The sequence below is a fragment of the Eptatretus burgeri genome, unplaced genomic scaffold (genome assembly GCF_056783735.1).
Source record: "Eptatretus burgeri isolate ZD-2024b unplaced genomic scaffold, Ebu_testis_v1 Ebu_testis_scaffold_58, whole genome shotgun sequence".
In the NCBI taxonomy this organism is placed as follows: domain Eukaryota; kingdom Metazoa; phylum Chordata; class Myxini; order Myxiniformes; family Myxinidae; genus Eptatretus; species Eptatretus burgeri.
In genome coordinates, this window is record NW_028222008.1 from 41,828 (window position 1) to 67,500 (window position 25,673).

General features: G+C 46.1%; 3 protein-coding genes and 1 non-coding gene across 19 annotated transcripts in view; 2 read left to right on the forward strand and 2 right to left on the reverse strand.

Annotated features, from left to right (window-relative positions):
* LOC147007653 (putative serine/threonine-protein kinase MARK-C) overlaps positions 1-25,673 on the reverse strand; it is a 67,918-nt gene that overhangs the window by 37,049 nt on the left and 5,196 nt on the right. For 3 of the 6 annotated variants that reach the window (XM_085866645.1, XM_085866643.1, XM_085866648.1), the window contains exons 1-2: positions 4,195-4,388; positions 3,713-3,954 (exon numbers count right to left, since the gene is read on the reverse strand). The exons of 1 other annotated variant lie outside the window; for it this stretch is intronic. In XM_085866645.1, the coding sequence (XP_085722771.1) occupies positions 3,713-3,771 (59 nt within the window). In that variant the 5' untranslated portion in view covers positions 3,772-3,954; positions 4,195-4,388. Of the gene's footprint in view, positions 1-3,712; positions 3,955-4,194; positions 4,399-25,673 lie in introns of those variants that run through there. 2 more of the 6 variants (XM_085866644.1, XM_085866649.1) reach the window with 2 other exon arrangements.
* On the forward strand, positions 4,753-4,918 carry LOC147007654 (U1 spliceosomal RNA). The gene has a single exon (XR_015054022.1). It is a non-coding gene; the product is annotated as a U1 spliceosomal RNA (small nuclear RNA).
* On the forward strand, positions 5,113-12,032 carry LOC147007655 (uncharacterized). Its single transcript, XM_085866664.1, has 5 exons — positions 5,113-5,252; positions 6,728-6,830; positions 9,464-9,537; positions 9,662-9,788; positions 11,386-12,032. Exons 1-5 carry the CDS (start codon positions 5,175-5,177, stop codon positions 11,391-11,393), a joined length of 390 nt encoding a protein of 129 aa, XP_085722790.1. The 5' UTR covers positions 5,113-5,174; the 3' UTR covers positions 11,394-12,032.
* LOC147007656 (uncharacterized) overlaps positions 24,192-25,673 on the reverse strand; it is a 25,888-nt gene continuing 24,406 nt past the window's right edge. For all 11 annotated transcript variants that reach the window (XM_085866633.1, XM_085866631.1, XM_085866636.1 and 8 more), the window contains one exon: positions 24,192-25,673. This exon is cut by the window's right edge and continues 36 nt beyond it. In XM_085866633.1, coding sequence (XP_085722759.1) covers positions 24,768-25,673 — 906 coding nt within the window. In that variant the 3' untranslated portion in view covers positions 24,192-24,767.

The following is a 25,673-nucleotide window of genomic DNA, read 5'->3' on the forward strand; positions in this document are numbered from 1 at the left end:
AGCGGGTCTTCGTGAGATCCATCAGGAATCTCTTCTCCACAAAACACATGGAATATGAAAATGATCAGATCTGAAAACCCGTTTGTTTAAGAAGAAACAAGTATTGAAAGAAAAGACACAAAATGTACCAGCACTGGGTACAGGAAACCACATAATGTTCAATACTATACTAGAGAGGGGGGGAGAGAGAGAGAGAGGTGGGAGAGGGAGAAAGAGAGGGGGGGGAGAGAGAGAGAGAGAGAGAGAGAAAGAGAGAGAGAGAGAGAGAGAGAGAGAGAGAGAGAGAGAGAGAGAGAGAGAGAGAGAGAGAGAGAGAGAGAGTGAGAGAGACAGAGATAGAGACGGAGACAGAGAGAGACAGAGAGAGAGAGATAGACAGAGAGAGAGAGAGAGAGAGAGAGAGAGAGAGAGAGGGAGAGAGAGAGAGAGAGAGAGACAGAGAGAGAGGGACAGAGAGATAAAGAGACAGAGAGAGAGAGAGAGAGAGAGACAGAGGGAGAGGGACAGAGAGAGATAAAGAGACAGAAAGAGAGAGAGAGACAGAGAGAGACAGAGAGAGAGAGAGAGAGAGAGAGAGAGAGAGAGAGAGAGAGAGAGAGAGAGAGAGAGAGAGAGAGAGAGAGAGAGAGAGAGAGAGAGAGAGAGAGAGAGAGAGAGAGAGAGAGAGAGAGAGAGAGAGAGAGAGAGAGAGAGAGAGAGAGAGAGTAAGACAGAGAAAGAGAGGGAGAGAGAAACAGAGAGAGAGAGAGAGACAGAGAAACATAGGAAACAAATGGTTCCTTACCAGAGAAATATGCACAAACAAATCTGTCCAAATGTCTCAACTGGACTCAGACAAGGGTCCCTCCTCACGGTGCAGACAACACTTTCACGTTCGAAGTTCACAACAATCAAGGTCACATTTCCATTGGGATGAGCAATGACGATGAACTACGAGGTCCTGAAGAAGTCTCAACATCGTCACGGGATTTTTAGCCATTATAATGGAGTGCTTTCACACCGAACAGCCGGCTTTACATCCCTTCACAGGGAAGGCCGTGCTCTCTGCTGAAACACCATGACCTCACCACAACAATACAAGACTCAAGGTTTGTAGTCATCTCGAGATTCAAGGATGGAATCCAAACCGGATAACCATTCGTACACGAGTTCACTCGGACATTGATATTCCTGACAATCCGTGTGGGATGATAACGATGTGTAAATGTCTCATGACATGTTCTCCTCTTTTTAATGAGCCCTTGCTTTGTAATTACTAGTATGGGCCCGTAGGGGCAGGCCCGTAGGTGAGTGCCAGTATGTGCAGCCCTCTCTCGTCCCCTCTCTCGCCCCCTCTCTCGCCCCCTCTCTCGCCCCCCCACTCTCATCCCCTCTCTCTCGGCCCTTCTCTCGCCCCCTCTCTCGCCCCCTCTCTCCCCCCTCCTCTCTCCCCCCTAGTCTCGCCCTTCCTCTCTCCCCCCTCCTCTCTCGCCCCTCTCTATCGCCCCCACTCTTATGCCCTTTCTCCCGTCCCCCTCTCTCGCAGATATTGGTCGACAGATAAATGGCCGTAACTTGGGAACCGCTCGTCCAATTAATATCAAACCTCGAAAAGGCACATCCGCGGGTCCCCAGCAATATTCCTGGCAAGTTTCAATCAGATCGGACGTCAATCGTGCAAAAAAAAAGAAAGCAAAATAAATAAACATTAATTGTGACGTCATTCGTGATGTCATAGCACCGTGTCTTGTCATTGGTCGACAGATAAATGGCCGTATCTTGGGAACCGCTCGTCCGATTAATATTGTTGCGAATTCGCGCCCGCCGGCGTGCGAACGGCCACGTGACTCGAATCGCGGCACGTTGCCCACCGGACGGACAATTCTGTCGTGACCCTCTCGGACTAACGCCGGGAGCTAGTCACGGGTGGGCCTTTCGGCCTCACCACGATCGTGCCAATCGGCCACCCGCGTGGGATAGGGTTGTTCGCCAAACTCGACCTACCTAAGTACCCACGCGGATGGTAAACCGGGCGATCGCACCTCGCCGCAGGTCGACTCCGGACACGGGCCGCTTAAGCGGTCCGTTCCGTACTATCGGGATAACCGAGCGGTGTTATCATCGGCCTCGACGGTTCCGATTACTTATCGGGCGTATTCAGCCCACTACGAACCCTTTACGTGAAGCAAGATGGAGATTCAAACGAAGGAAAGGACGCAGCGAAACGCGGAACAATCGGACAAGCACATTTAATACGGAAGCACGGAAGGCACGTATATTACAGTCACAGGGATACAATAAAAGCAATACAGGTATTTACAATCACCGTAAAGAAACACAAGCAAGGAACGATGCAGAGCTACAACCGAATATGATTTACTACACAGAACACTTATACAATTTTACTTCACCAGACTGGCGCCACACACACACGTTTACACAGAACCCAAAAGAAATGGAAGTCGCGACTTCCCTGAGCGTGTCGAGTCCCTCTCCGACGTCCGTCGACGTGGTCCCGCCTGGCCGCGACTCCGTGCCCGAGCGTGGTAGGCGAGGCCTCTCCGGCGTGCCTCGCGCCTGCACGTGTTGGCCACTCGACGCCACGGACCGAGTGTTCGGTGCTATCCCAGCGCGGATAGGGGGGGGGGAAACGTGGATGCCCGAAGTCGGGAGAGGGGAATGGCGGACGGTCCTTCCCGCCAGCGGGGTCTTTCAACTGCCCCACAAAAGACCCGGCCAGCGGCCACCAGGACGAGCGAGCCGGAAGACGAGAGCAACCACAAAGCAAGTATATCCACCGAGCAAGAGCATCTACCAAACTGCTTCCCCCGTCCCCGACTTTTATATCCTCGGAGCTCCGCCCTGTTGCTCCGCCCCGTTCTTTGCTCCACCCCCCTTCGAGGCGCTTCGAGAAAGGTCTCGAAGAGGGGCGTTCCTCCTCCCTGGCCACGTCACACCGCGCATCCACCAATCGAGCGCCAGCTGCCCTCCCCTCGCTTCTCTCCCCTCACACCAAGCGTGGAGAAGAATGGCGCGAAAAGCCCACCGAGCATCCTCGTTGGGTTTTATTTGAAATAAAAGATAGAGAAAGAAAAACGACTGACTCAAAGCGTCGCAGCCCGAATGAATCACATTTATTCCCTCTAAACAACGGGTTTGGGGCTAACTACACATGTACTAACAGAGATATCTCACCTACGGGACCTGAATGGTGGTTTGCGAATTTCCACAGCCGTAACAATATTAAACCTTGAAAAGGCACATCCGCGGGTCCCCGGAAATATTCCTGGCAAGTTTCAATCAATCGGACCGTCAATCGTGCAAAATAAATAAACATTAATTGTGACGTCATAGCACCATGTCTTGTCATTGGTTGACAGATAAATGGCCGTAACTTGGGAACCGCTCGTCCGATTGACATCAAACCTCGAAAAGGCACATCTGCGGGGCCCCGGCAATATTCCTGGCAAGTTTCAATCAGATCGGACCGGCGGTTGTCGAGAAACGGCGATCGCAGACAAACAGACACACACACACACACACACACACACACACACACACACACACACACACACACACACACACACACACACACACACACACACACACACACACACACACACACTCACACACAGATTGTTGGAATTATAGATAGATATTGTTCTCATCAATTTGATATTCCACCCGACTCGAGTCTCCCGATAAACCACAAACACTTCTCCTTCCCACTCACCTTGTGAGATCGATTTTCAATCCAGTGCGTGGGACGCTCTTCGTACACCGGCCCGTCATTGTTTCACTCGTACACGGCGGGTCTTGTCCTCATCGGAATAGAGAAAAGCGAAGAGCAGCTCAAATGATCACCTCCTTTGTGACGAAAAATATGCCAAGCCACGCCCCTTGTGTTGTTGCCATGGCAAAATACGTTTGCAAGGACGTGATTGGTTGATTTTGAGATCCGTGCGTTTATATCCTCTGAAAGCCGTTAACACCCGTTGGAGGGTTTGTTTAAATCACATGACACGAACATTCTTCCCCACACACAATCCTCCTTATATAAATGAACCACATCGATACGAGGACAATAAATCTTAACGAGGAACCGTGATGCAGGAGGCCATGTGGCCCATCGTGCCTGTGCTGCACTCTCAACTCGATTTAAACCAGGAACTCATTTTGCCAACCTCACAAGGACGACTGGTTGAGTGAACCCACCTGATGTTAATTCAATGGTGGGGCAGGGGCTTGACCTCAAGATCTTAAGCCAGCTATCCGAACCGTTAAGCCAACACTATGGCTTAAGCAACGGATGTTCAGGTGAAATAAACAAAATTTCCACCTTTCCCTTCATATCCTCGATTTGATATTCATTCGAACAACACAGGGATCCATCCATCCACGTGCGATCCAATGATTTCACAAGATCATTGAGTCATAAAGAATTTAAGAAAAAGGACGGACAACGAGCGAGCTGGGAAATCGCGACTCCATATCCTGCGTCGTGACGTCATTACGTTTTTTTCCCCCAACAAGGCAACGCGTCGCTAAAAACGTTTACAATGTGCTCAATGCTCAAGCGAAGGAAGAAACTTCTCCAGATATGTAAATCAGTGTTCGGAGTGAAACGCTGCGACGAGGATGTGTGTTTTATAAATCTCGTCACAACATTCACCATTTATATCGATATTCAGGAGATGTAGCGAATCGGCGCCGCTAGAGCAAGGCGGTGCTCGTGGTATATAATAGGAGCCTGTGAGATATTGTAAGGCACAAATGCCACATTTTGGTGGAGATTCCGTGATCACTAAGGCGGTTCTCTCAGGGTGAGGTCTGCTCTGTTCGTTCAGGGTGGGTTGAACCCTGCGATTTCCCCCCAAATGTGGGGGAAACGACCGAGCAATTTGTGGTAGTGGGGGACTGTGTTGTGCACTGTCCCCTGTTCTTTATTAAAATGGTTGCATTAACGTGTGGTTACTGTACTGGATACCAAGCTGACTTCTACTAGTCTTGGGAGGGAATTTGTAATTTGTTCAGGGTGCCGGCGATAGCTCGCCGACTCTGTTACTGTGTTCCTTACAGTTTGCTCAGACTTTTAAACCCACAACCAAGTCGCTCGTAGCCCCGCCCACAGCGAGCCGATAAAAGGGGCGTGGCACCGATCACGTGATCATGTTTTACCCTTCGTCTCTGAGGAAATGGCTGCAATGGCGGCGCTTGCTGTGCGTCCCGCGTTTGTGGCCTTTTGTCTCGTTTCCTTCGTCTCGACCGCGCGGGTGAGGGAGGGAGGAGTGAGGGGTGAAGGAGGGGAGTGAGGGGTCCAAGCGGTACAGAAGGCCTTTTGAACGTGTAATTGTGTTTATCTCTCGTCGTTTTCACCGCTTTGTTTTGTTTTTGTTGCCTGGTCGGGGTTTTACCTCATGTTGTTCGTCCTTAGTTCTGTCGATTGTTTGATTATTATTAATGATCCTGATTGTAGTTTATTTCACACATTTAGATTTATAATGTTTCGGTTTTCTCTACTTCGCTTCACTTAATCCTTCACACTGTGAGGTAAATGTGACTTTTCACTAAAAAATACAAATTACACTGAAACCTTCGTGCAAGGCAATGGTAACCCCCCCTTAGTGTGTTCATGTTAACGTATGTACTGTCACGTTGAGCCGTGTTAACCTCGTCCTGAGCCGTGTTCACCTCGTCCTGAGCCGTGCTAACCTCATCCTGAGCCGTGCTAACCTCATCCTGAGCCGTGCTAACCTCGTTCTGCTGAGCATGCTAACCTCATCCTGCTGACTCTCGCAAACCTCGTCCTGAGCCGTGCTAACCTCATCCTGAGCCGTGCTAACCTCATCCTGCTGATCCGTGCTAACCTCATCTTGCTGAGCCGTGCTAACCTCGTCCTGCTGAGCCTTGCTCACCTCGTCCTGAGCGTGCTAACCGCATCCTGCTGACCCTCGCTAAACTCGTCCTGAGCCGTGCTAACCTCATCCTGCTGAGCCGTGCTAACCTCGTCCTGCTGAGCCGTGCTAACCTCGTCCTGCTGAGCCGTGCTAACCTCATCCTGCTGAGCCATGCTAACCTCGTCGTGCTTATCTGTGTTAACCTCGTCCTGCTGACCCTCGCTAACCTCGTCCTGCTGATCCGTACTAACCTTGTCCTGCTGATCCGTGCTAACCTCATCCTGCTGAACCGTGCTGACCTCGTCCTGAGCCGTGTTAACCTCATCCTGAGCCGTGTTAACCTCGTCCTGAGCCGTGTTAACCTCATCCTGAGTCGTGTTAACCTCGTCCTGAGCCGTGTTAACCTCGTCCTGAGCCGTATTAACCTCGTGCTGAGCCGTGCTAACCTCGTCCTGCTGAGCCGTGCTAACCTCGTCCTGAGCCATGCTAGCCTCATCCTGAGCCGTGCTTACCTCGTCCTGAGCTGTGTTAACCCCGTCCTGAGCCGTGCTAAGCTCGTCCTGCTGATCCGTGCTAACCTCATCCTGCTGAGCCGTGCTAACCTCATCCTGCTGATCCGTGCTAACCTCATCCTGCTGAGCCGTGCTAACCTCATCCTGCTGACCCTCGCTAACCTCGTCATGCTGAATCACGCGGCATGCCACAAACTTGGGAATGCACGACCCTTTCTCATCTTGTCCTGATTAATCTTTTCCCCCACGCACCCACTACACCTCTTTTATCCACCCACACCTCTTTTATCCACCCACACCTCTTTTATCCCACAAATAAACTCGTCGTTGTGCACAAAGATGACTTCAGCAGAAGATGAAACAGATTTGAATTCCTCGTTGGAACAATTCGATGATTTTGATGTTGTGGATGAAGAAGAAACTTCAGAATATTCTGATCAAGGTGAGTCTGCATTCCCATGACATCGGTCCTTAGAGTCACTTCATTGTTTGTCTTTGTCAATCTCAGTCACGAAGTATTAAAATCATGTTTGACATGTTCAGGCGAACGGATCAATCCCCTCCTCATTTGGGAATGTCACACAGACTGGTGACACTTGACAGTCCCCAAGAGGATGTTATATCGATGTTTTGCTTTAAAACCTGGTATTGGCTGGGTGGTTCGGGTTGGGGGTTTAGGATTTTAGGATCCTGAGTTTGAGTCCCGTTGGCTGCTGAATTAACACCAGGTGGGATTGAGATAGAGACAATGGTATATCCGTATATATATATATATATATATATATATATATATATATATATATATATATATATATATATATATATATATATATATATATATATATATATTTTTTGTTGTTGTTGTTGAGGCAATTTTGCGGGGAGTTAAAATCCCAAGACATCAGGACACCTTTCCCCGCACAGTGTTGAAATATATAATTATATTTAAATGAAATAAAGATTGTAAAAAGTTGGATAAAATATTTATTCCAGAAGTTTGCCACCGTTGACCCAGTGTCGATTACACCACCCTATCGAACACATTTCATTATTTATTTGTGCCTGTTTGCGTCCTTTGTGACGTCCTCAACCCTGAATAGGTAACCTGGGGTTTTGAGGACACCAAAGGAAGCTCGGTGTTTTCGAAGGTTCGGTGCAGACATGTCTGACGTTCGGTCAGACTGAGGCTCTGGAGTTTTAAAGACTGAGGATATTTAAAGATTGGGGCTCAGTAGAGACTGAGGCTTTTTAAAGAACGAGGTGTTTTAAAGACAGGCTCAGTCAGACTGAGGCTTTTTTTCGAGATTGAGGCTCTGGAGTTTTCAAGACTGAGGATTTTTAAAGACTTAGGCTCAGTTAGACTGAGGCTTTTTAAATATTGAGGCTCTGGAGTTTTCAAGACTAAGGATTTTTAAAGACTGAGGCTCAGTCAGACAGAGGCTTTTTTAGAGATTGAGGCTCTGGAGTTTTCAAGACTGAGGATTTTTAAAGACTTAGGCTCAGTTAGACTGAGGCTTTTTAAAGATTGAGGCTCTGGAGTTTTCAAGACTGAGGACTTTTAAAGACTGAGGCTCAGTTAGACTGAGGCTTTTTAAAGATTGAGGCTCTGGAGTTTTCAAGACTGAGGACTTTTAAAGACTGAGGCTCAGTTAGACTGAGGCTTTTTAAATATTGAGGCTCTGGAGTTTTCAAGACTAAGGATTTTTAAAGACTGAGGCTCAGTCAGACTGAGGCTTTTTAGAGATTGAGGTTCTAGAGTTTTCAAGACTAAGGATTTTTAAAGACTGAGGCTCAGTCAGACTGAGGCTTTTTAAAGATTGAGGATCTGGAGTTTTCAAGACTGAGGGTTTTTCAAGACTGAGGGTAAGTCAGACTGAGGCTTTTTAGAGATTGAGGCTCTGGAGTTTTCAAGACTGAGGATTTTTCAAGACTGAAGCTCAGTTAGACTGAGACTTTTTAAAGGTTGAGGATCTGGAGTTTTCAAGACCGAGGCTTTTTTAAGACTGAGGCTCAGTCAGACTGAGGCTTTTTAAAGACTGAGGCTCAGTCAGACTGAGGCTTTTTAAAGATTGAGGATCTGGAGTTTTCAAGACTGAGGGTTTTTAAAGACTGAGGCTCAGTCAGACTGAGGCTTTTTAGAGATTGAGGCTCTGGAGTTTTCAAGACTGAGGATTTTTCAAGACTGAGGCTCAGTTAGACTGAGACTTTTTAAAGGTTGAGGATCTGGAGTTTTCAAGACCGAGGCTTTTTTAAGACTGAGGCTCAGTCAGACTGAGGCTTTTTAAAGATTGAGGCTCTGGAGTTTTCAAGACCGAGGCTTTTTCAAGACTGAGGCTCAGTCAGACTGAGGCTTTTTAAATATTGAGGCTCTGGAGTTTTCAAAACCGAGGATTTTTAAAGACAGGCTCAGTCAGACTGAGGCTTTTTAAAGATTGAGGCTCTGGAGTTTTCAAGACTGAGGATTTTTCAAGACTGAGGCTTTTTAAGGATTGAGGCTCGATCAGACTGAGGTTTTGGATTTTTAAAGACTCAGGCTCCTTTTTTGGCCTTGTCCAAAAAAAGAAAAGTTATAAACAGCGGATTCATCCAGTTTTAGTCACGAATTCTTGCAAAGGGTTCCAATTTGATACGTACATACGTACGTCATGTTATCAGATCCCAGGTTTCCCAGACGTTCCTGTGGGATGAAGATTCCGTGAGGAGGGTTTAAACCAGCTCGGTTTCCTTCATGGAATGATCTCCAAGTTTGTTTGACTGCCAGGCAGGCAGACACAGTTAAAACATCACCCCACTCCTCTCTAGGCACGACGTGCGATCACGATGAATTCAAAGCCAAAGTCCTGCTGAACCGCACGTTCGTTTTCCCCATTCGTGTTCAAAATCTAACATTCGGTTTCAATAAGTTGTTTCCTCCATCACAAACCGACCTTTGTGGAGGGACGGACGGACAGAGGTGAACCGATTGCTTCATCCTGCTTTTCGTTTCCAGTGCGTGGGGTCAGGGTGCTAACCCTAACCCTAAAAGATGTGAATTTAGTGCAACTAATTACAACCACAATGTTCTGCACCCGATAGAGGTCTCTGGTGAAGTTGAGGATCCCGAAGATGAAGGTGTGGATGTTCCGTCACCGTCACCTGGTCTTTCACAGGTAGTGTTGGGGAAGGTGACAGGTAATGAAATGAGGATGAAAAGCGATGTTTTTCGAGTTTCAATGGACAGCATGCATAACCACCATCACGGTGGTTATCTCGGTGGAAACTCTTGTGACGCAGGAAATGATTTTTTTCCACCATGGTGCGTTTCGTCTGCTTGTTGGTGGATCTCTGGTGGGACTCGCCATTGTCGTACTGATCGCCGTGATGTTTCCCAGTCTGCAGAGTTGTGTCCTACTCTGCACAGGTACTCTGAGTTTTTGTTGTTTTCCATCCTGTGTGATTCATCCCCCGTCACTTCATTAGTCGCGTTAACGCTCAGTGTAAAGCAGACAGAGAATCCCTGCACGTTGGGTGGTGTACAACCACTTATTTAATCGACAGGACAGGTACGCAGTCACTTGCAAACAAGTGCTTTCACATCCTCATCACTTAGAAGCTTCATGCCACCCATCTGGACCACATTAGGCAATGGTAAACCATGTCCCATCCCATCTGGACCATATTAGGCAATGGTTAACCATGTCCCATCCCATCTGGACCATATTAGGCAATGGTTAACCATGTCCCATCCCACCTGGACCATATTAGGCAATGGTTAACCATGTCCCATCCCATCTGGACCATATTAGGCAATGGTTAACCATGTCACATCCCATCTGGACCATATAAGGCAATGGTTAACCATGTCCCATCCCATCTGGACCATATTAGGCAATGGTTAACCATGTCCCATCCCATCTGGACCATATTAGGCAATGGTTAACCATGTCACATCCCATCTGGACCATATAAGGCAATGGTTAACCATGTCCCATCCCATCTGGACCATATTAGGCTATGTTTAACTATGTCCCATCCCATCTGGACCATATTAGGCAATGGTTAACCATGTCCCATCCCATCTGGACCATATTAGGCAATGGTTTTCCATGTCCCATCCCATCTGGACCATATTAGGCAATGGTTAACCATGTCCCATCCCATCTGGACCATATTAGGCAATGGTTAACCATGTCCCATCCCATCTGGACCATATTAGGCAATGGTTAACCATGTCCCATCCCATCTGGACCATATTAGGCAATGGTTAACCATGTCACATCCCATCTGGACCATATTAGGCAATGGTTAACCATGTCACATCCCATCTGGACCATATAAGGCAATGGTTAACCATGTCCCATCCCATCTGGACCATATTAGGCAATGGTTAACCATGTCCCATCCCATCTGGACCATATTAGGCAATGGTTAACCATGTCCCATCCCATCTGGACCATATTAGGCAATGGTTAACCATGTCACATCCCATCTGGACCATATTAGGCAATGGTTAACCATGTCACATCCCATCTGGACCATATAAGGCAATGTTTAACTATGTCCCATCCCATCTGGACCATATTAGGCAATGGTTAACCATGTCCCATCCCATCTGGACCATATTAGGCAATGGTTAACCATGTCCCATCCCATCTGGACCATATTAGGCAATGGTTAACCATGTCCCATCCCATCTGGACCATATTAGGCAATGGTTAACCATGTCACATCCCATCTGGACCATATAAGGCAATGGTTAACCATGTCCCATCCCATCTGGACCATATAAGGCAATGGTTAACCATGTCCCATCCCATCTGGACCATATAAGGCAATGGTTAACCATGTCCCATCCCATCTGGACCATATAAGGCAATGGTTAACCATGTCCCATCTCATCTGGACCATATAAGGCAATGGATAACCATGTACCATCCCATCTGGACCATATAAGACAATGGTTATTGGTGATTATATACATTTATTTGTTTGTTTTTATTCATCATTTTTTATTTCAGTTCCATAAAGACCTGACACAGGAGGAACGTCGTCTGAACGGAATTCAGGATGAGAAGCCAACATCCGGGTTCAACAAACTACTTCCGGGACGAGTCATGTGTGTCCGCTCGTGGTGGTCTCGACCACAACCTTTACGTGGAATTCCACGTCCCTGCTTCGCTTCCCATGCAATTGTTTCCTTCTCCCTTTTCCACCCTCATTCATTTCTACATTTCATTGTTCGAATGAAGTGTAGAACATCGATTTTATTCCCTCTTGGAATGACGTTTTGAATTGCTGACACTGAACCCCATCCCCTCCTCTCAACCCCTCCCCCCCACGTGACCCTAAAAACGAGACAAATCAGGCCGTATGAGATCCCATGTTTAAGTAACAACTCCGAGACATTTCAGTTTGAAATTATAATGAGGTAAACGATGGGAGGTTACCTGAGATGAGATCAACAGGACGTTGTTGGAGGATGGGAAGTTATGAGAACCTGACGTTTCGATCGTTAACCCCTCGTCAGATCAACAATTGTGCACACGAGCAACACGAGTTCTTTGTTATACATCGAGTGTTTATCCCTGCCTCGTGGTTGTACCTCGTTTCCCGTGAGATCGGATGTCGTTGAAAATTATAAAGTGATTCACATGATAAAAGTGAATTTGTTTCCTTTATTTTTGTTGACGAGCAAATACAACCCATCGCTTCGCTGGCGGGAACATTGAGACCAGAGGTGTGGGGGGAGGGAGGTGGGGGCGAGGAGTGGGGGAGCGAGGCCTCCCCACACGTTACAACACACTCTGGGACGGGGGGGGTGAGGAGGATGGGGTGTGGGGGAGGGGAAGGGGATGTTCTGGACATGTGGTTGATAGGGGGACTTGAGTGAAAGCGGGGGGCAGGGGGGATTGGTCCCCTTATGCTGGCATTAGTACAGGATTGAACGAAGTTGGGTACGTTAAAACAGCACGTTCAAACAAGTCACACTCATCACCGCCCAGAGACGTCCGTGGGGGGTGGAGGGGATTTGGGAGGAGGTAAATGGGAAGGGAAAGAAGGACATTCTCCTTCATCTTAAAAAAAACATGCCAGTGATCATTCATTTATTTACTTTCCACACATACCATAATCTCTGTAATCTGTTCACCTGAGACGAATTGTGGAAATGATCCGAGCAGCGGTTCTGAGTGTAAAAATAAGGTCTTATTTGTTCATTTTGTACATTCTTTGACACCTCTTCCTCTCCTTGACCTCCAGAGAGTTGTATGGTGGTGCAGGGGGTTTTGATGTTCTTGGAGGTCTTGAAGATCTTCAGGCTCTTAACAGTCGTGGGGGTCTTAATGGTCTTTGTGGGCTTCAAGAGCCTCAAGGTTTTGGAGGGTCTTAGGGGTCTATGGGATTTAAGGGTATAAAGGATGTAAATGTTTCACGTTATCTAAAGGGTCTGTCTAAGGGGTCTCAACAGTCTAAACGATCGAAAAGTTTAAAAGGTAAATTCGAATAGTAAATAATGAAGTGACGCACGTGTAGTCAAGGTGTCGTCAAACAGTCCGTAATTAAGGGACATATTAGTGACACGGCTTCACGGACGGACGGACTGTGTTTTTCGTTTTTATACACGAGTATATCGATATATGATGAAGTTCATTCATTGAATTGGCTCCTTCCCTCGACCCCAGCCATTGCCGCCTCAATGACTTGTCCGCCCCCTCCCAAGGTTTATTCCATGGTGGAGAGATTACTTTATTCTTCATCATCCTCCTCTCCTCCACACCTTTCTCCCTCTCCTCTCTCCCTTCTCCACCAACCACACCCATCCAATTCCACTCCTCCAAACCTCTCGCTATCACTCACACCTTCCCCCTCCCCCCACCCCCCTTATAATAGCAATTGTATACCCCAGTTAAAATAGGTGTACCATATCCCTGTGTCGTAAGAGGCGACCAGGGTTGCGTCAGGAAGGGCATCCGGCGTAAAACATGTGCCAAATCACTATGCGGATCATACGGATGATCCGCTGTGGCGACCCCGAAAGGGAGTAGCCGAAAGAAGAAGAAGAAGAAGAAGATCCTCCTCTCCTCCACACCTTTCTCCCTCTCCTCTCTCCCTTCTCCACCAACCACACCCATCCAATTCCACTCCTCCAAACCTTTCGCCATCACTCACACCTTCCCCCTCCCCCCACCCCCCTTATAATAGCAATTGTAAATTTGTTCAGGTGGAACCAATCACCTTCAAAATCACACACCAAGATTTTTTTTCCCGCTCTTTTAACCAGTTTCAGAATAAAAGGATTCCTTTGTTTCTATCGTGGATTATTTACATCGGGTTTCTGTTGTATTGACATGAACGAATAAAAATCTCTATGTGACCTCATATCATGGTGTTCGCTCACAAAATAGAGTAATAATACACAGAAGAAGTCACACAGTGGCGTGATGACACAATGGGGTGATGACACAATGGGGTGATGATACAATTGGGTGATGATACAATGGGGTGATCACCATGGGGTGATGACACAAAGGGGCGATGACACAAATGGTGATACAATGGCGTGATAATACAACAGGGTGATTACACAATGGGGTGATGACACAAATGGTTGATACAATGGCGTGATGATAAAATGGGGTGATAACATAATGGGATGATGACACAATGGGGTGATGACACAAATGGTGATACAATGGCGTGATCATACAATGGGGTGATAACATAATGGGGTGATGACACAATGGCATGAGAGCACGACAACTGTATGCAAGCTTTAAATCCTGGAAATAGCAATAACAAGAACAACAAAACTTGTGAACCCTGCAGGTAATGGAGTTTCTCAACAATAACAAGAACAACAACAAAGCTTGTGAACCCTGCAGGTAATGGAGTTTCTCAACAATAACAAGAACAACAAAGCTTGTGAACCCTGCAGGTAATGGAGTTTCTCAACAATAACAAGAACAACAACAAAGCTTGTCAACCCTGCAGGTAATGGAGTTTCTCAACAATAACAAGAACAACAACAAAGCTTGTCAACCCTGCAGGTAATGGAGTTTCTCAACAATAACAAGAACAACAACAAAGGTTGTCAACCCTGCAGGTAATGGAGTTTCTCAACAATAACAATAACAACAACAAAGCTTGTGAACCCTTCAGGTAATGGAGTTTCTGGACAAGAACAACAATAACAACAACAAAGCTTGTCAACCCGACAGGTAATGGAGTTTCTGGAGAAGCATTTGCCGTCGTGAAAGCAATCTGGTCTTCTCGTTGTTCAGACAATCCCTCTCCTCTTTCAATAGCTCGATGTACTCCGTGGCTCCCTTTAAAACGACGATGTTGTTCACAGGTCCTGCGTTCACCAATCCGGGAACCAATGCACGCAGCCGGCTCAAACGGTGAGCGAGAAAAAACCGACACCGTCGTTCGAGACCGTTGTTCATGCTCCTCTTCCTCTGAACGACGAGTGAGTGGATGATGGACGGCAGTGGAGCCACAGGAATCTTTTCGGACTGGAAGCAGTCAGCGTGGACCTCGACCCTAATGCTCCTGCGGTTGGAGGGGGATTTGTTTTGCGTAGGTGGTGAATGAGCAACATCACCCTGTTGTTGTGCTGGAGGCTGCTGTGGACCGGTTGCGGCAGGACTCTCAAGTCCACCATGCACGTCATAATTGGCTGCTGCGTTTGTTTCGCAAGTAGTCGGAACGTTTTCCGAAGACAACACAACAATTTCAACTTTTTCTTCCTCTTCGTTGTTCTTGTCCACTTGCTCTTTATCCTCTTCTTTCTCATCGTTTTTTTTATTTTGCATTCTCCTCTTCATCTTCTTCCCCATCCTCTGCAAAACAAAGTGCTTCAGCAATCACGGTCCGTTGTCTCAGAATGTTTTTGACCCTCAACGCTCACGTTCACGATTGAAAGGTGTGCCGTACTTCGAAAACAATTGAGATTTAACAATGGTGAACACCTTTCCATCAGTGGTGGCAATTTGTACAAAAGTCCTGAAATCACAGACAAGTTGGTGAGTCTTTCATCAACTCTGAGACAAACATTAGGACATCATATTTAACTTACTCAGGACAACTTGTCCGATTGGAGAGGGTACAGGGGTGCACGAGGGGCCTTCCGGAGCTCACGGACCATCTCCGGGCCTGGATCGGAGTCGTGTTTCTCCATGTCATTTTGCTCACTTCCACGACACGCTTTCCAACTCACCTGAGGTGCTTGGCACTTCCATTTGGGAAGATGGTGATGCTCCGGCCTCGACATCGGTCCGCACTTTTGTCGGTGACTTGCTCTGGTCCAGAGACATTGGCGAATATGGCAGGAGGACAACTCTCAGGGTGTTGTCCAGCCGCCGGGCGGACGTGTCGTCCTGCATGTCGGGGACGCTGTCCGCTGGAAAATCGACGGCGCTTGTACAAAGCAGAGGCCAGAGATGGTGATCAAGCGTCTCCTCGAGAACATTCCAATGGGTCGTCGTTTGGAACAAATTGCTCCCATCCTCATGAAAGGCGTCCATACAATCCGGACCCCATTCATACGCCATGCTTGTGTGTAACCTGGTCTCACGTGCTGGGAGCGTTTCTAGAATAGAGAGATGGAGGTTTGGAATGGGATGGAGGAGCCTGAAATATATCAATTCGCTTTTTCCTTCCTCAAACTTACAAACTCGCTCGACATCTTCCGTGCTACAGTCGCTCAAAACAAGCAAACAAAACGTGAAGAATCAGAAAGTAGAGAAATGTCGGTGTAAACCTCTCACGACTCGCACCAACAAGGTTCTTCAAACTCATCGTATTCCACCTTCAAAAAATATTTAAATAATATTTGGTCCATGGACCCTCCTCCCGTGTCTCCAGCAGCACTTTCCTCCGTGCCTTCAACAATCATTATTTCCACCCCTCCCATGATGTCTGTCCCCGTTTGTCCAGTTTGGGAATCATGAGAAGAAAAAGTTTCGGCGAGAAAGGAAATAGTATCCAATGATTTTCATATTTTCGGGTAAATTCATCAAATTATCGGTGATAAAAGTCACGTGCGTTTACTACAGTAAATTAACAGCCTTTATAAATGCACATGAAAGAAGCTGGTTTTGTAAACAACAAGAACAGTGTTATTTGATCGGATTACTCTAAAAAAAAAAGAAATAAATAAATAAAAGTAGTCAATACTTTGTTTCGTCCGCCTCCGCCATTTGCCTTGTCGAGTTCAATCACTCTTTTCGCCATGCTTACTGTGTACGACCGAAGAATTCCTTCGGGAATATTTTACCGAACATCCTGGAGTACACTTGCACTTACTTTGTCATGCTGGGGATCCTGACACTGTACACGTCGTACAAAGAGCAGAACATCTTCTTGATGGCAAAAGAAAAAGATCCCCTTGATAACAACAACATTGTGTGCGATTCTTTTGAAAAAAGACAATGGGCAGAGTCGGACTCAGGATTCCTCGATGACCAAATCGTGTTTACAATCTCGATAGACATCCCCCCCCCACCTCCCTCTCACGTGTCAATTCATTACCTCCACCACCGAAGGTGGATGGAGGTTATGTTTTCATGCCTGTCTATCTGTGAGTAGGATATCTCAAAAAGTTATGGATGGATTTGTACGAAACGTGGTGGACAGGTTTGGGACTATGGCAAGGACGAATTTATTTGATTTTGGTGAAGATCCAAATCTGGATCTGGATGCGAGAATTATTTCATTTAAAAAGTGATTCTTCACTCTTAAGAGATTGAGGCAAAAAACGATACGTCGCCTGATATTTCAAAAATGTATTGATTTGGGCCTGATATGTTCTCGTGGATCAGGCATTACGTGGCGGAGGTATGCGCTCCACCGAGTGCCCTTCAGTTACTTCTTCCACCGAAGGTGGACGGAGGTTATGTTTTCACCCCTGTCTGTAAGTCAGTCTGTGAGCAGGATATCTCAAAAAGTTATGGACAGATTATTATGACAAAACTTGTTGGACATGTTAGGTGTGTGACAAGGACGAATTGATTCGGTTTTGGTGAAGATCCAGATCCCAGAATTCTTCTTGCTGATTCTTCACCATTGAGAGATGGGAGACTGCTTTGGCAGGACCAACGCTCTGCACAGAGTATGGTCCCGATGTATGGATCGATGAAGAGATGGAGCTAAACATTGATATATTTCACGATATTTCAAAAATATATGGCCGGTTTCGGACCAAACTTGGTGGACAGTTTGGACATGTGACGAGGACAAATTGATTACATTTTGGTGAACATTCGGTTATGAGAATTTCTTTTTTTTTAAGTGACTTTACTATTGAAAGATGGGACCAAAAACGATGTTCTCCACCAAGTGCTGTTGTTGTGCTTTTTTTTGAGACTGACCTTGTACGTCAGATTTGCGCCAAATAGAGTTCCCACTTTGGTCAATCATTTTAATTGTGGGTGCTATTAACAACACCAATCAGGTGAGGTTTAAAATTAATGATAAATTTTAAAGCTTTATAAAAACAAGGACAAATGTGTCCAAGAGCCGCGTCCTAAAGATTTTGTCTTCACCAGAAGAAGAACAAGAACAAGAAGAAGAAGAAAAAAAACCAACAACAACAACTTCCGATATTTTGTCACATGCCTTGATTAAGCCAATAGCGAGACCCGTCAGAGTGTATTTACGTATTTCCGAAATATAGTCTATTGACGAAATAAATAATGTATTTATGAAATTACAACACATTAAATTGAATAATCTTTAAATAGTAACGTGAACTTTTGGAAACTTAAAAGCAAATGTCCGAATATATTTAAAAGTTCATGATAGACGCTCTCAAAAGGCACCCTCAATGCGAGGATGTGTACATGTGCTCAGTATTTAAGGAGATCCGGATCCTGTATATAAAAGAGCCGAGTCCTAAAGGTTTTGTCTTCACCAGAAGAACAACAACAACAACGCAGAGCTCTCTTAGAGCCACGTCTCGCTTCGAGAGACGCAGCTAAAAATATTCCTCCATGTGAGGAAGTGGATAATTGATTCACAACACTCGTTTTCTTCTTCTTCTGTTCAAACGTCATGTTCGTGTGGTTATATTAGCTCTTCCAAAAAGAATCACACAAGCGGTCGATACCTGTGACTGTGGAAACGGACAACCGAGCAGGTTGGGAACAGTTTATCAAGGATAAAGGCATGTGTGTGTTTACAGGAAAATTATTCACAAGCACAGAGTCACAAAGAAAAGTAATTATCCCTTCATCACGGAATAACGCCTTAGATATTCTTTACTTATTTAAACACAAGACAGGCGTGCCACAATCACTCCGGAGAAATGAGAGAGAAAGAGGGAGAGAGAGAGAAATAACGAAGTTTGAAGCATGGTTGTGGTCCTCTCGCTCACCTGGTGTAAGCCACCAGGCTAATATTTTGTTTTTACCCAACCACCCTCCTCACACCCCCCCTCCCTCCAACACCAACGCTTGTACATCTGTTGTTGCTTTTGCTCTCATATTGTCCAGTTTGCCAGATTCCTTTGGATTTACAAGGAAAATTTGATTTTACCCAATTTTGATAACTGTTGATGTTGCTTAACTCTTGTGTATACTTTGTCTTGTGCTGTCTTTGGTTATCCGCAAAGAAGGAAAAGATATGATATGAGGTTTATTTTATTTTATTTTCATCTTTCCAGGTGCAAAATGACTTCCCATTGTTTTGGATGATTGCAATGTTCCAGATATGTCGAGCATGCTATTTCTGACAATTGGTTGACGACACCCAAATGTAAGCTGTCAAATTTTTCCATAACTCTGTTAGCTATATTAAACGTGTTGTGAAAAAACATTACACAATGATCAAACAAAACGGTTGTTTGTATTTCATTAAAATTGGAAGTCAAATATTGAAGCTTATAAAACAATGGAAATAGGGTGACTTCAGTTCCTAGAAAAAGAAAAAGTTTAAATTTTTTTGGGTTAAATTAGAATTATTGGTTTACGTGATGTTACTGGTTTGCTGATCACCCTCCTTGTATCGTATCAGGATGTGGGATGGAAAGAAAGGCATGATGACCGGAGAACGTTGTCCCCGTATTAAAAATGACCCCATTCTCTCCCTTAAAACAGCCCTTCTCTTCATATGGCCCCCTTTGAGGCTTAGCTTCCTCATATTTACATTCAGTGAAGGCTCATACAAGAGCTGGTGCAAGACGAACATCGTCGTGGATGAACAAATCAACACAGGATCTCAACTCGGCTTTCCAACGTTATGAACTGTGAGTTTGTATGTGAACACTAAACATGCCAAAAGCAAATAAAGTCACTTTTTCAGGAACTGTGTCTGAAACAGGACGCACTGGAACATCCACTTGGAAGAGCACGAACCTCCGGCCAGGCTGAGTAGTTAACTCTTTGTATCCCACTGATTGGCTAGATCTGCTTGTTCTTGTCCACCTATCCAAATTATCCACCAAGTTTTGTCCGAATCCGTCCATAACTTTTTTTGAGATATCGTGCCATATATCACTTTTGGCCCAATCTCTCAACGGTAAAGAATCACTTAAAAAAATAAAAAAATTCATATCGGTGTCTTCACCAAAATCGAATCAATACGTCCCCGTCACACACCGAACCTCTTCACCAAGTTTCAATCAAATCTGTAAAAAATATTCCGTATGTTGTCCAGATGTAATACAGGACTAGCTCATGTTCTCTCAGCATGTAAAGTCGCATTCAGCCAAGGATGATACATGTGGTGACATCACAATGCACTTCTTTAGCTGGTTCCCCACATGGGAACAGAGGTACAGCTCTCTTGGAAGGAAGAAATGATCACTCAAAGCCTCATATTTTCCAACGAGGGGGAATTATTATGACCTCATGAGATCTTCCAGTTGGTTGGCCAGCGAGGAGGAACTTCACACCGGATTGTCTACCCTTGACTTGATAAATCACTGTATATACTCCAAGGACATGACAACTTCAGAACCGAGACCAGACCTGGTATGTGTCTCTTTTAACCAGAAAGCCTCTTACCATTGTACAACTCGAAAAATATACCTGGTGTTGGTTTAATGGTTCGGGTGGTGGGCTTGGGATCCAAGGATCCTGAGTTCAAATCCTGTTCAGCTGTTGAATTACTACCAGGTGGTAGTATTACTCCAATGCAGGACCGAACTGATTTGATTTTAATTTAATTTATTTTGATCTCATTCTGGATCCAGTTGAATAATAATAGACGTCATGAGTCAGGTTCAAGTGTCCGATAAAATCAGGACGTCTTGGTTCCCCCCCGGTCATCACCGCCAGCAGTTATGAAGTGGCAGTTCTAGTTATTTATGTCTCATTCATGACCGAACACATCAGCCCACACAAACACCACACACAAACAAGTCCTGGCGAGGATCTGCAATCTTTCATTGCTCTTTGTCTTGTTACCCTCGCCGAGGGAGAGGGTCTCACATTTGGGTCCGTTTGATTGTCTGTTTATCCGCACAAAGCTTTTGTGTTTTCCTCCGCAACCGCTTGTCAGATTGAGACAAAATTTTCAATGTTGGTGCGACGACTCATGGAGAATGTTTTAATGATAATTATGTTTTCACCCTTTTCTCTCTGTTTGTTACCTCTGCCACCGAAGGTGAAGGAGGTTATGTTTTCACCTGAAAAAAATTTCTGTTTGTTACTTGCAAAATCGAAGATTTTTCAACTATATTGGTTCGTTAATTTTGTTATTCTGTCTGTCTGTCGCCTGCAGGTCGCAAGTTTAAACCGATCTTTACGAAACTTCACCACATGGTAGAGTTTGTCATAAGAAAGAAGCCGATTGTTTTTGAAGTCAAAAGGTCAACATAGGCCAAAGGTGAACAACTCAGGTGGTATTTCTAAAATCCTCAATTTTCATCCGATTGACTTGAAATTTGAAGAAGACTTGTATATTTGGCCATTGAATACAACCAGCAGTTATTTTTTTGGGTCAAATTTGTTTTCTAGATTTTGCAAGTGTCATGCTCTGCACGACATCTTATTGGGTCGCTGAAATAGGTGACCCTTATTGTCAGTAATTCTGTCTGTTTGTTTGGATGTTTGCTCGTTTGTCATCAGCATTATTGGTAGTAAACGTGGGCGGATTTTGACCAAACTCGGGTGGTCGGAACATCTTATGACCTCGTGCTTTGGAAATTGTGATGGTTGCTAGGGACGCTTTGGTTCCCTAGCAACAACCGAAAAACCTTCAAAATCGGTACCGTTCACGCGAAATCAATTCCGAAAGCCATTATCCCACGTAGGGTTATGAAATTTTGCACGAATGATCTACAGGTGATGCTCTATCATATATATTCCGGTTTTTGTAATATATGGAATACTTTACCCGCAGCACCCCCTACAATTAGGATATGTGCGAAAATTGAAGGCCCCCTAGCGACCAGGTGAGTGCATCGATACGAATGAAACTTTGCAGGTTCATGGTACTCAATGAGTACTACAACTTTGCCTCAGGACATATTGACCGATTTCGCTTCGGTCAGGGGTCAAAGGTCAATAAGTGCAAAAATCGATAATATGCGAGAGCTGGAGGTGCCTTCGTGCCAAATGCTACTCCTCCTCGGGTTATGGTCGGATGGTCATGAAAATTCACACTAATCGTCTGGAATACATTGTGCATAAACGATAGAGCAGGATTTTCGATTTAGATCTTTGTTCACCCACAGCACCCCTTCGAACTTTGGGGATTTCCGATTTCAAACCGCATTTTCGGTACTTTTCATTCAAATGGAAACAGAGTAGTTATCAGTCGATGGAACTGGATGAGATTTGATATGCATAATCTTTAGGTGATTCCCTATCCGCAATTTGACATCCATTTTGCTCTATATCTTATCGTTTCCATGCTCGGCGACCCATCGCCGCCTACCGGCTTGTCTGTATGTTTGTTTGTCTGTGTACAGGATATCTCATAAAGTTGTGGACGGATCTGGATGAAATTTTGTGGACATGTAAGGTGTGTGACAAGGAAGAATTGATTCGGTTTTGGTGAAGATCTGAATCCAGATCTGGATACGAGAATTATTTAATTTTTATCGTGAATCTTCACCATTGAGAGACGGGGCCAAAATCGAAATCGTGCTGTTTCGCATGATATTTCAAAAATGTAATGGACTCGATGTATTCTCATGGATCAGGCATTGCGTGGCGGAGGTATGCGCTCCACCAAGTGCCCATCTCGTTAATTATGTAACACCAGGACACAAACGCCACACACAAACAAGTCCTGGCGAGGGTCTGCAATCTCTGATTACTGTTTGACTTGTTATTACAGCGCGTGCGCTGTATACAATTGCACCGAGTTTGAAATGTCCCCGGTGTCACGGTCTTGTAACATACCGACCTGCTGGACCACTTGAGCTGTTCGGTTTCCTTTCACCAAGCCGAGATGAGCTTGCGCTCCGGTGGGGATTGTACCTTCGTGATTATTGCTAAATGATGCTATTATTGTTGTTAATATTATTGGTATTGATTGATGTATGGTTTGTTAGAATGTTCTCATTATTTTTGCTATTTATTTTTGTAATTAGAACGCCATGCGGTGGAAGGACCTATTCAGCTTCCCGATACACCTTAACGTCGTATGCGTTTACAACATTGGAATTCTTCCGGGTTCTTTGTAGTTAATTAGCCTAATCAACTCAAGAGATCATTACGATCATTTCGGTGTTTCACATTCCACATCACAAAGCTCCAGGAGAACTCCACAAAAAACATGCCTCACACACACACACACACACCCACCTCATCCATTGATGTAAGATCAGGAATAAGACTATGCCCAGAACACTGCCTTGAGGCTCTCGAGCCTTGACAGGAAGAGGAGATGAAAGATTTCCGTTGAGAGCGACACGTTGGCTCCGGGAGTGGAGGAAGTCTGTAATCCATGAGTGGAGTTGGCCTTGGATTCCAGAGGCAGAGAGTTTGGAGAGTAAGGCAGGATCCCAGACTGTAGAGAAACCACGAGACACGTCCAGAGAGACGGCCCTGATCTCATGTCTGACATCGAGGACCTCCATCCGTTGTTGGGTGAGGAGAAGCAGCATGTCCAAGATGGAGTGACCTCGTCTGAAACCAAACTGGTGATCTGAGATGAGGTTGTTGGACAAAAGGAAGGATTTCATTATCAACTGCGATGATGGATTCCATGACCTTGCCGATGATTGGAAGGAAGCTCATCGTTCCGTAGTTAAAGGGAGCCGTTGTCGCACCTTGTTTTTTTTTTGCAGTGCAGTGATGTTGGTGGATTTCCAAGCAGAAGGAAGATGACCTCTTGTGAACGACAAGGTGGAAAGGGTAGAGAGAGAGAGAGAGAGGATGTGCAAGATCAGTCGAGCATTGAAATAAATTTAACATCACTCGATCAAAAGGTATTGTCACGAGCTTGGAGGTCGTGACCACCCACACAGGTGAGCACGCCCAAGAAACGAGCCAAGGTTTTTTGGCGTGGTCACCTGTGTCGGTAGGGGAGGGGGTGGGGGATGGACCCCTCCATGACCTTTTACCGCCAAAACCTGTTCCCATATCAACCTTCAAGCAGTCCACACCGACATTCGCAATGGCCTGACAAATAACCGACGGAGATGGACCAAACGGACAAGCTGCTGGAGGCAGAGTCACAGACTGGACAGGCAACCTGTAGAGGGGCAGACAAGGGCCAGACAGATGACAGAGGACCAGACATCGGGTGGTTGGGTGGACAGGTGGACTTGCGGCTCCTGCCATGATGTAACGCATCTTAAAGCGACCCGATCAAATCTCGAGCCCTTACCCCTCCAGCCATCTCTGTCTGGCGAGTTCTAAACACAGTGGAGTCTGAAAGTGAAAAGTTTAATCATAAAGAGAAACAAAAATCAATGAGCCGGCCGTCGGTTTGCCGCCGAACGCTGCTGATTGTGACGTCATCGATTCTTTTTTTTTTGAAAAATTATATCTATATTCGATTTTTTATGAATCCGCCATCACCTGCGTGAATACATGGAACGCAAAATGTGAAGATTTCGGAAGTGTGAACAGGACACGTTCGGAGAAAAGTGTGTCGGAAGTTCCAGGCTCTCGCCCGTCACATTACGATGAAAAACGGACGACGAAGTGATCGTCCAGGAGGTTCAACACGTCGTTGGAGTTCAGAAGGAACTTCCACATGGGAAGTATCTTGGGACGGCGAGTCTTTCACGCGACACGTTTGTGGTGCAAAACGATTCCACGTGACCCAGGAAGTACGATCCGGGACGCGCGCCGAGGCTTCGGGATCATGTCGACGCTCAGCAGGAAAGTTCGACTTGTTGAAACAGGAAATTCAACGGGTTCCTCCAATGAACGAGTCAGTTGTTTGTGAACCGACTTCCTGTGCGGTCAAGTGACCAATCCCCCAAAAGGTGCCTGAGGGTCTACACGTACGTGCGCTTGGCGTTCCGGTTGACCTCGGGTGATGCAGGAGGCGGACTTCGCCGCATTGTTGCGCGCACGGAGCCTGCGGTCCGTGGGGCTTTGCAAGGCGAGTCTGAAGGCAATCCCGGAGGTGGACGATCCGTGCTGTATGAGGTGGAGTGCGGTTGGCTAAATCCGTGCTGCTTGAGCGACCTCTGCTGCAGCGTCGTCCGCAGATCAACAAGAAAATTAACCTGCGTCACTCCGCTGCCTCGTCTCTTCGGGGTCATGGCAGACGTATTTGGGACCAGATTTTGATTGCGCGAACACGGAGTGTCTCTATTGGGATGGCCAGCAGGCCCAGAGAATGGCGAATGAGAAGCTCGAGAGAATGGAGCAACGACGGGTGGGGAAGAAAAGGTCGGCTTGGACACCTTGGTTTGTGAGGAATAGTTGGTGTGAGGTGCGAACAGTGGAGGTGCAGGTGGTATACCTTGATTCCCACTGACCCTGGCCAGGTGCTGTGCAGTGGCCGGAGACTTGGGTGTTGCTGGATTTGGAATTCGTGTGAGATGCGGAGGCAAGCTGGGAGGATGCGGTATTGCCCCCTTTTTCGAGGGATCATTCGGCTTTGAAAAGGATGAGGATGGAGGACCCAACCAAGGCTCAATTGTAGCGCGGGAGTCACGAGGACCTGATGAAGCTCGAGCGGAATGCACATTGAGCTTCTGTGGAGACTGCCATCTCGCTGGGAGAGAGGGTGGTGGTGGGGCGCTCCGGACATGCTTTGTGAACGATGAAGTCGGAGGTGGAGCAAAAGCAGGAGGAGGAGGAATTCCAGGAGGAAGTGGAGGAAATGCAGGAGGTGGAGGAACTCCTTCCCATCTTGACTGCAGCCGAGACTGGGCGCTGTGACGTCGATCGAG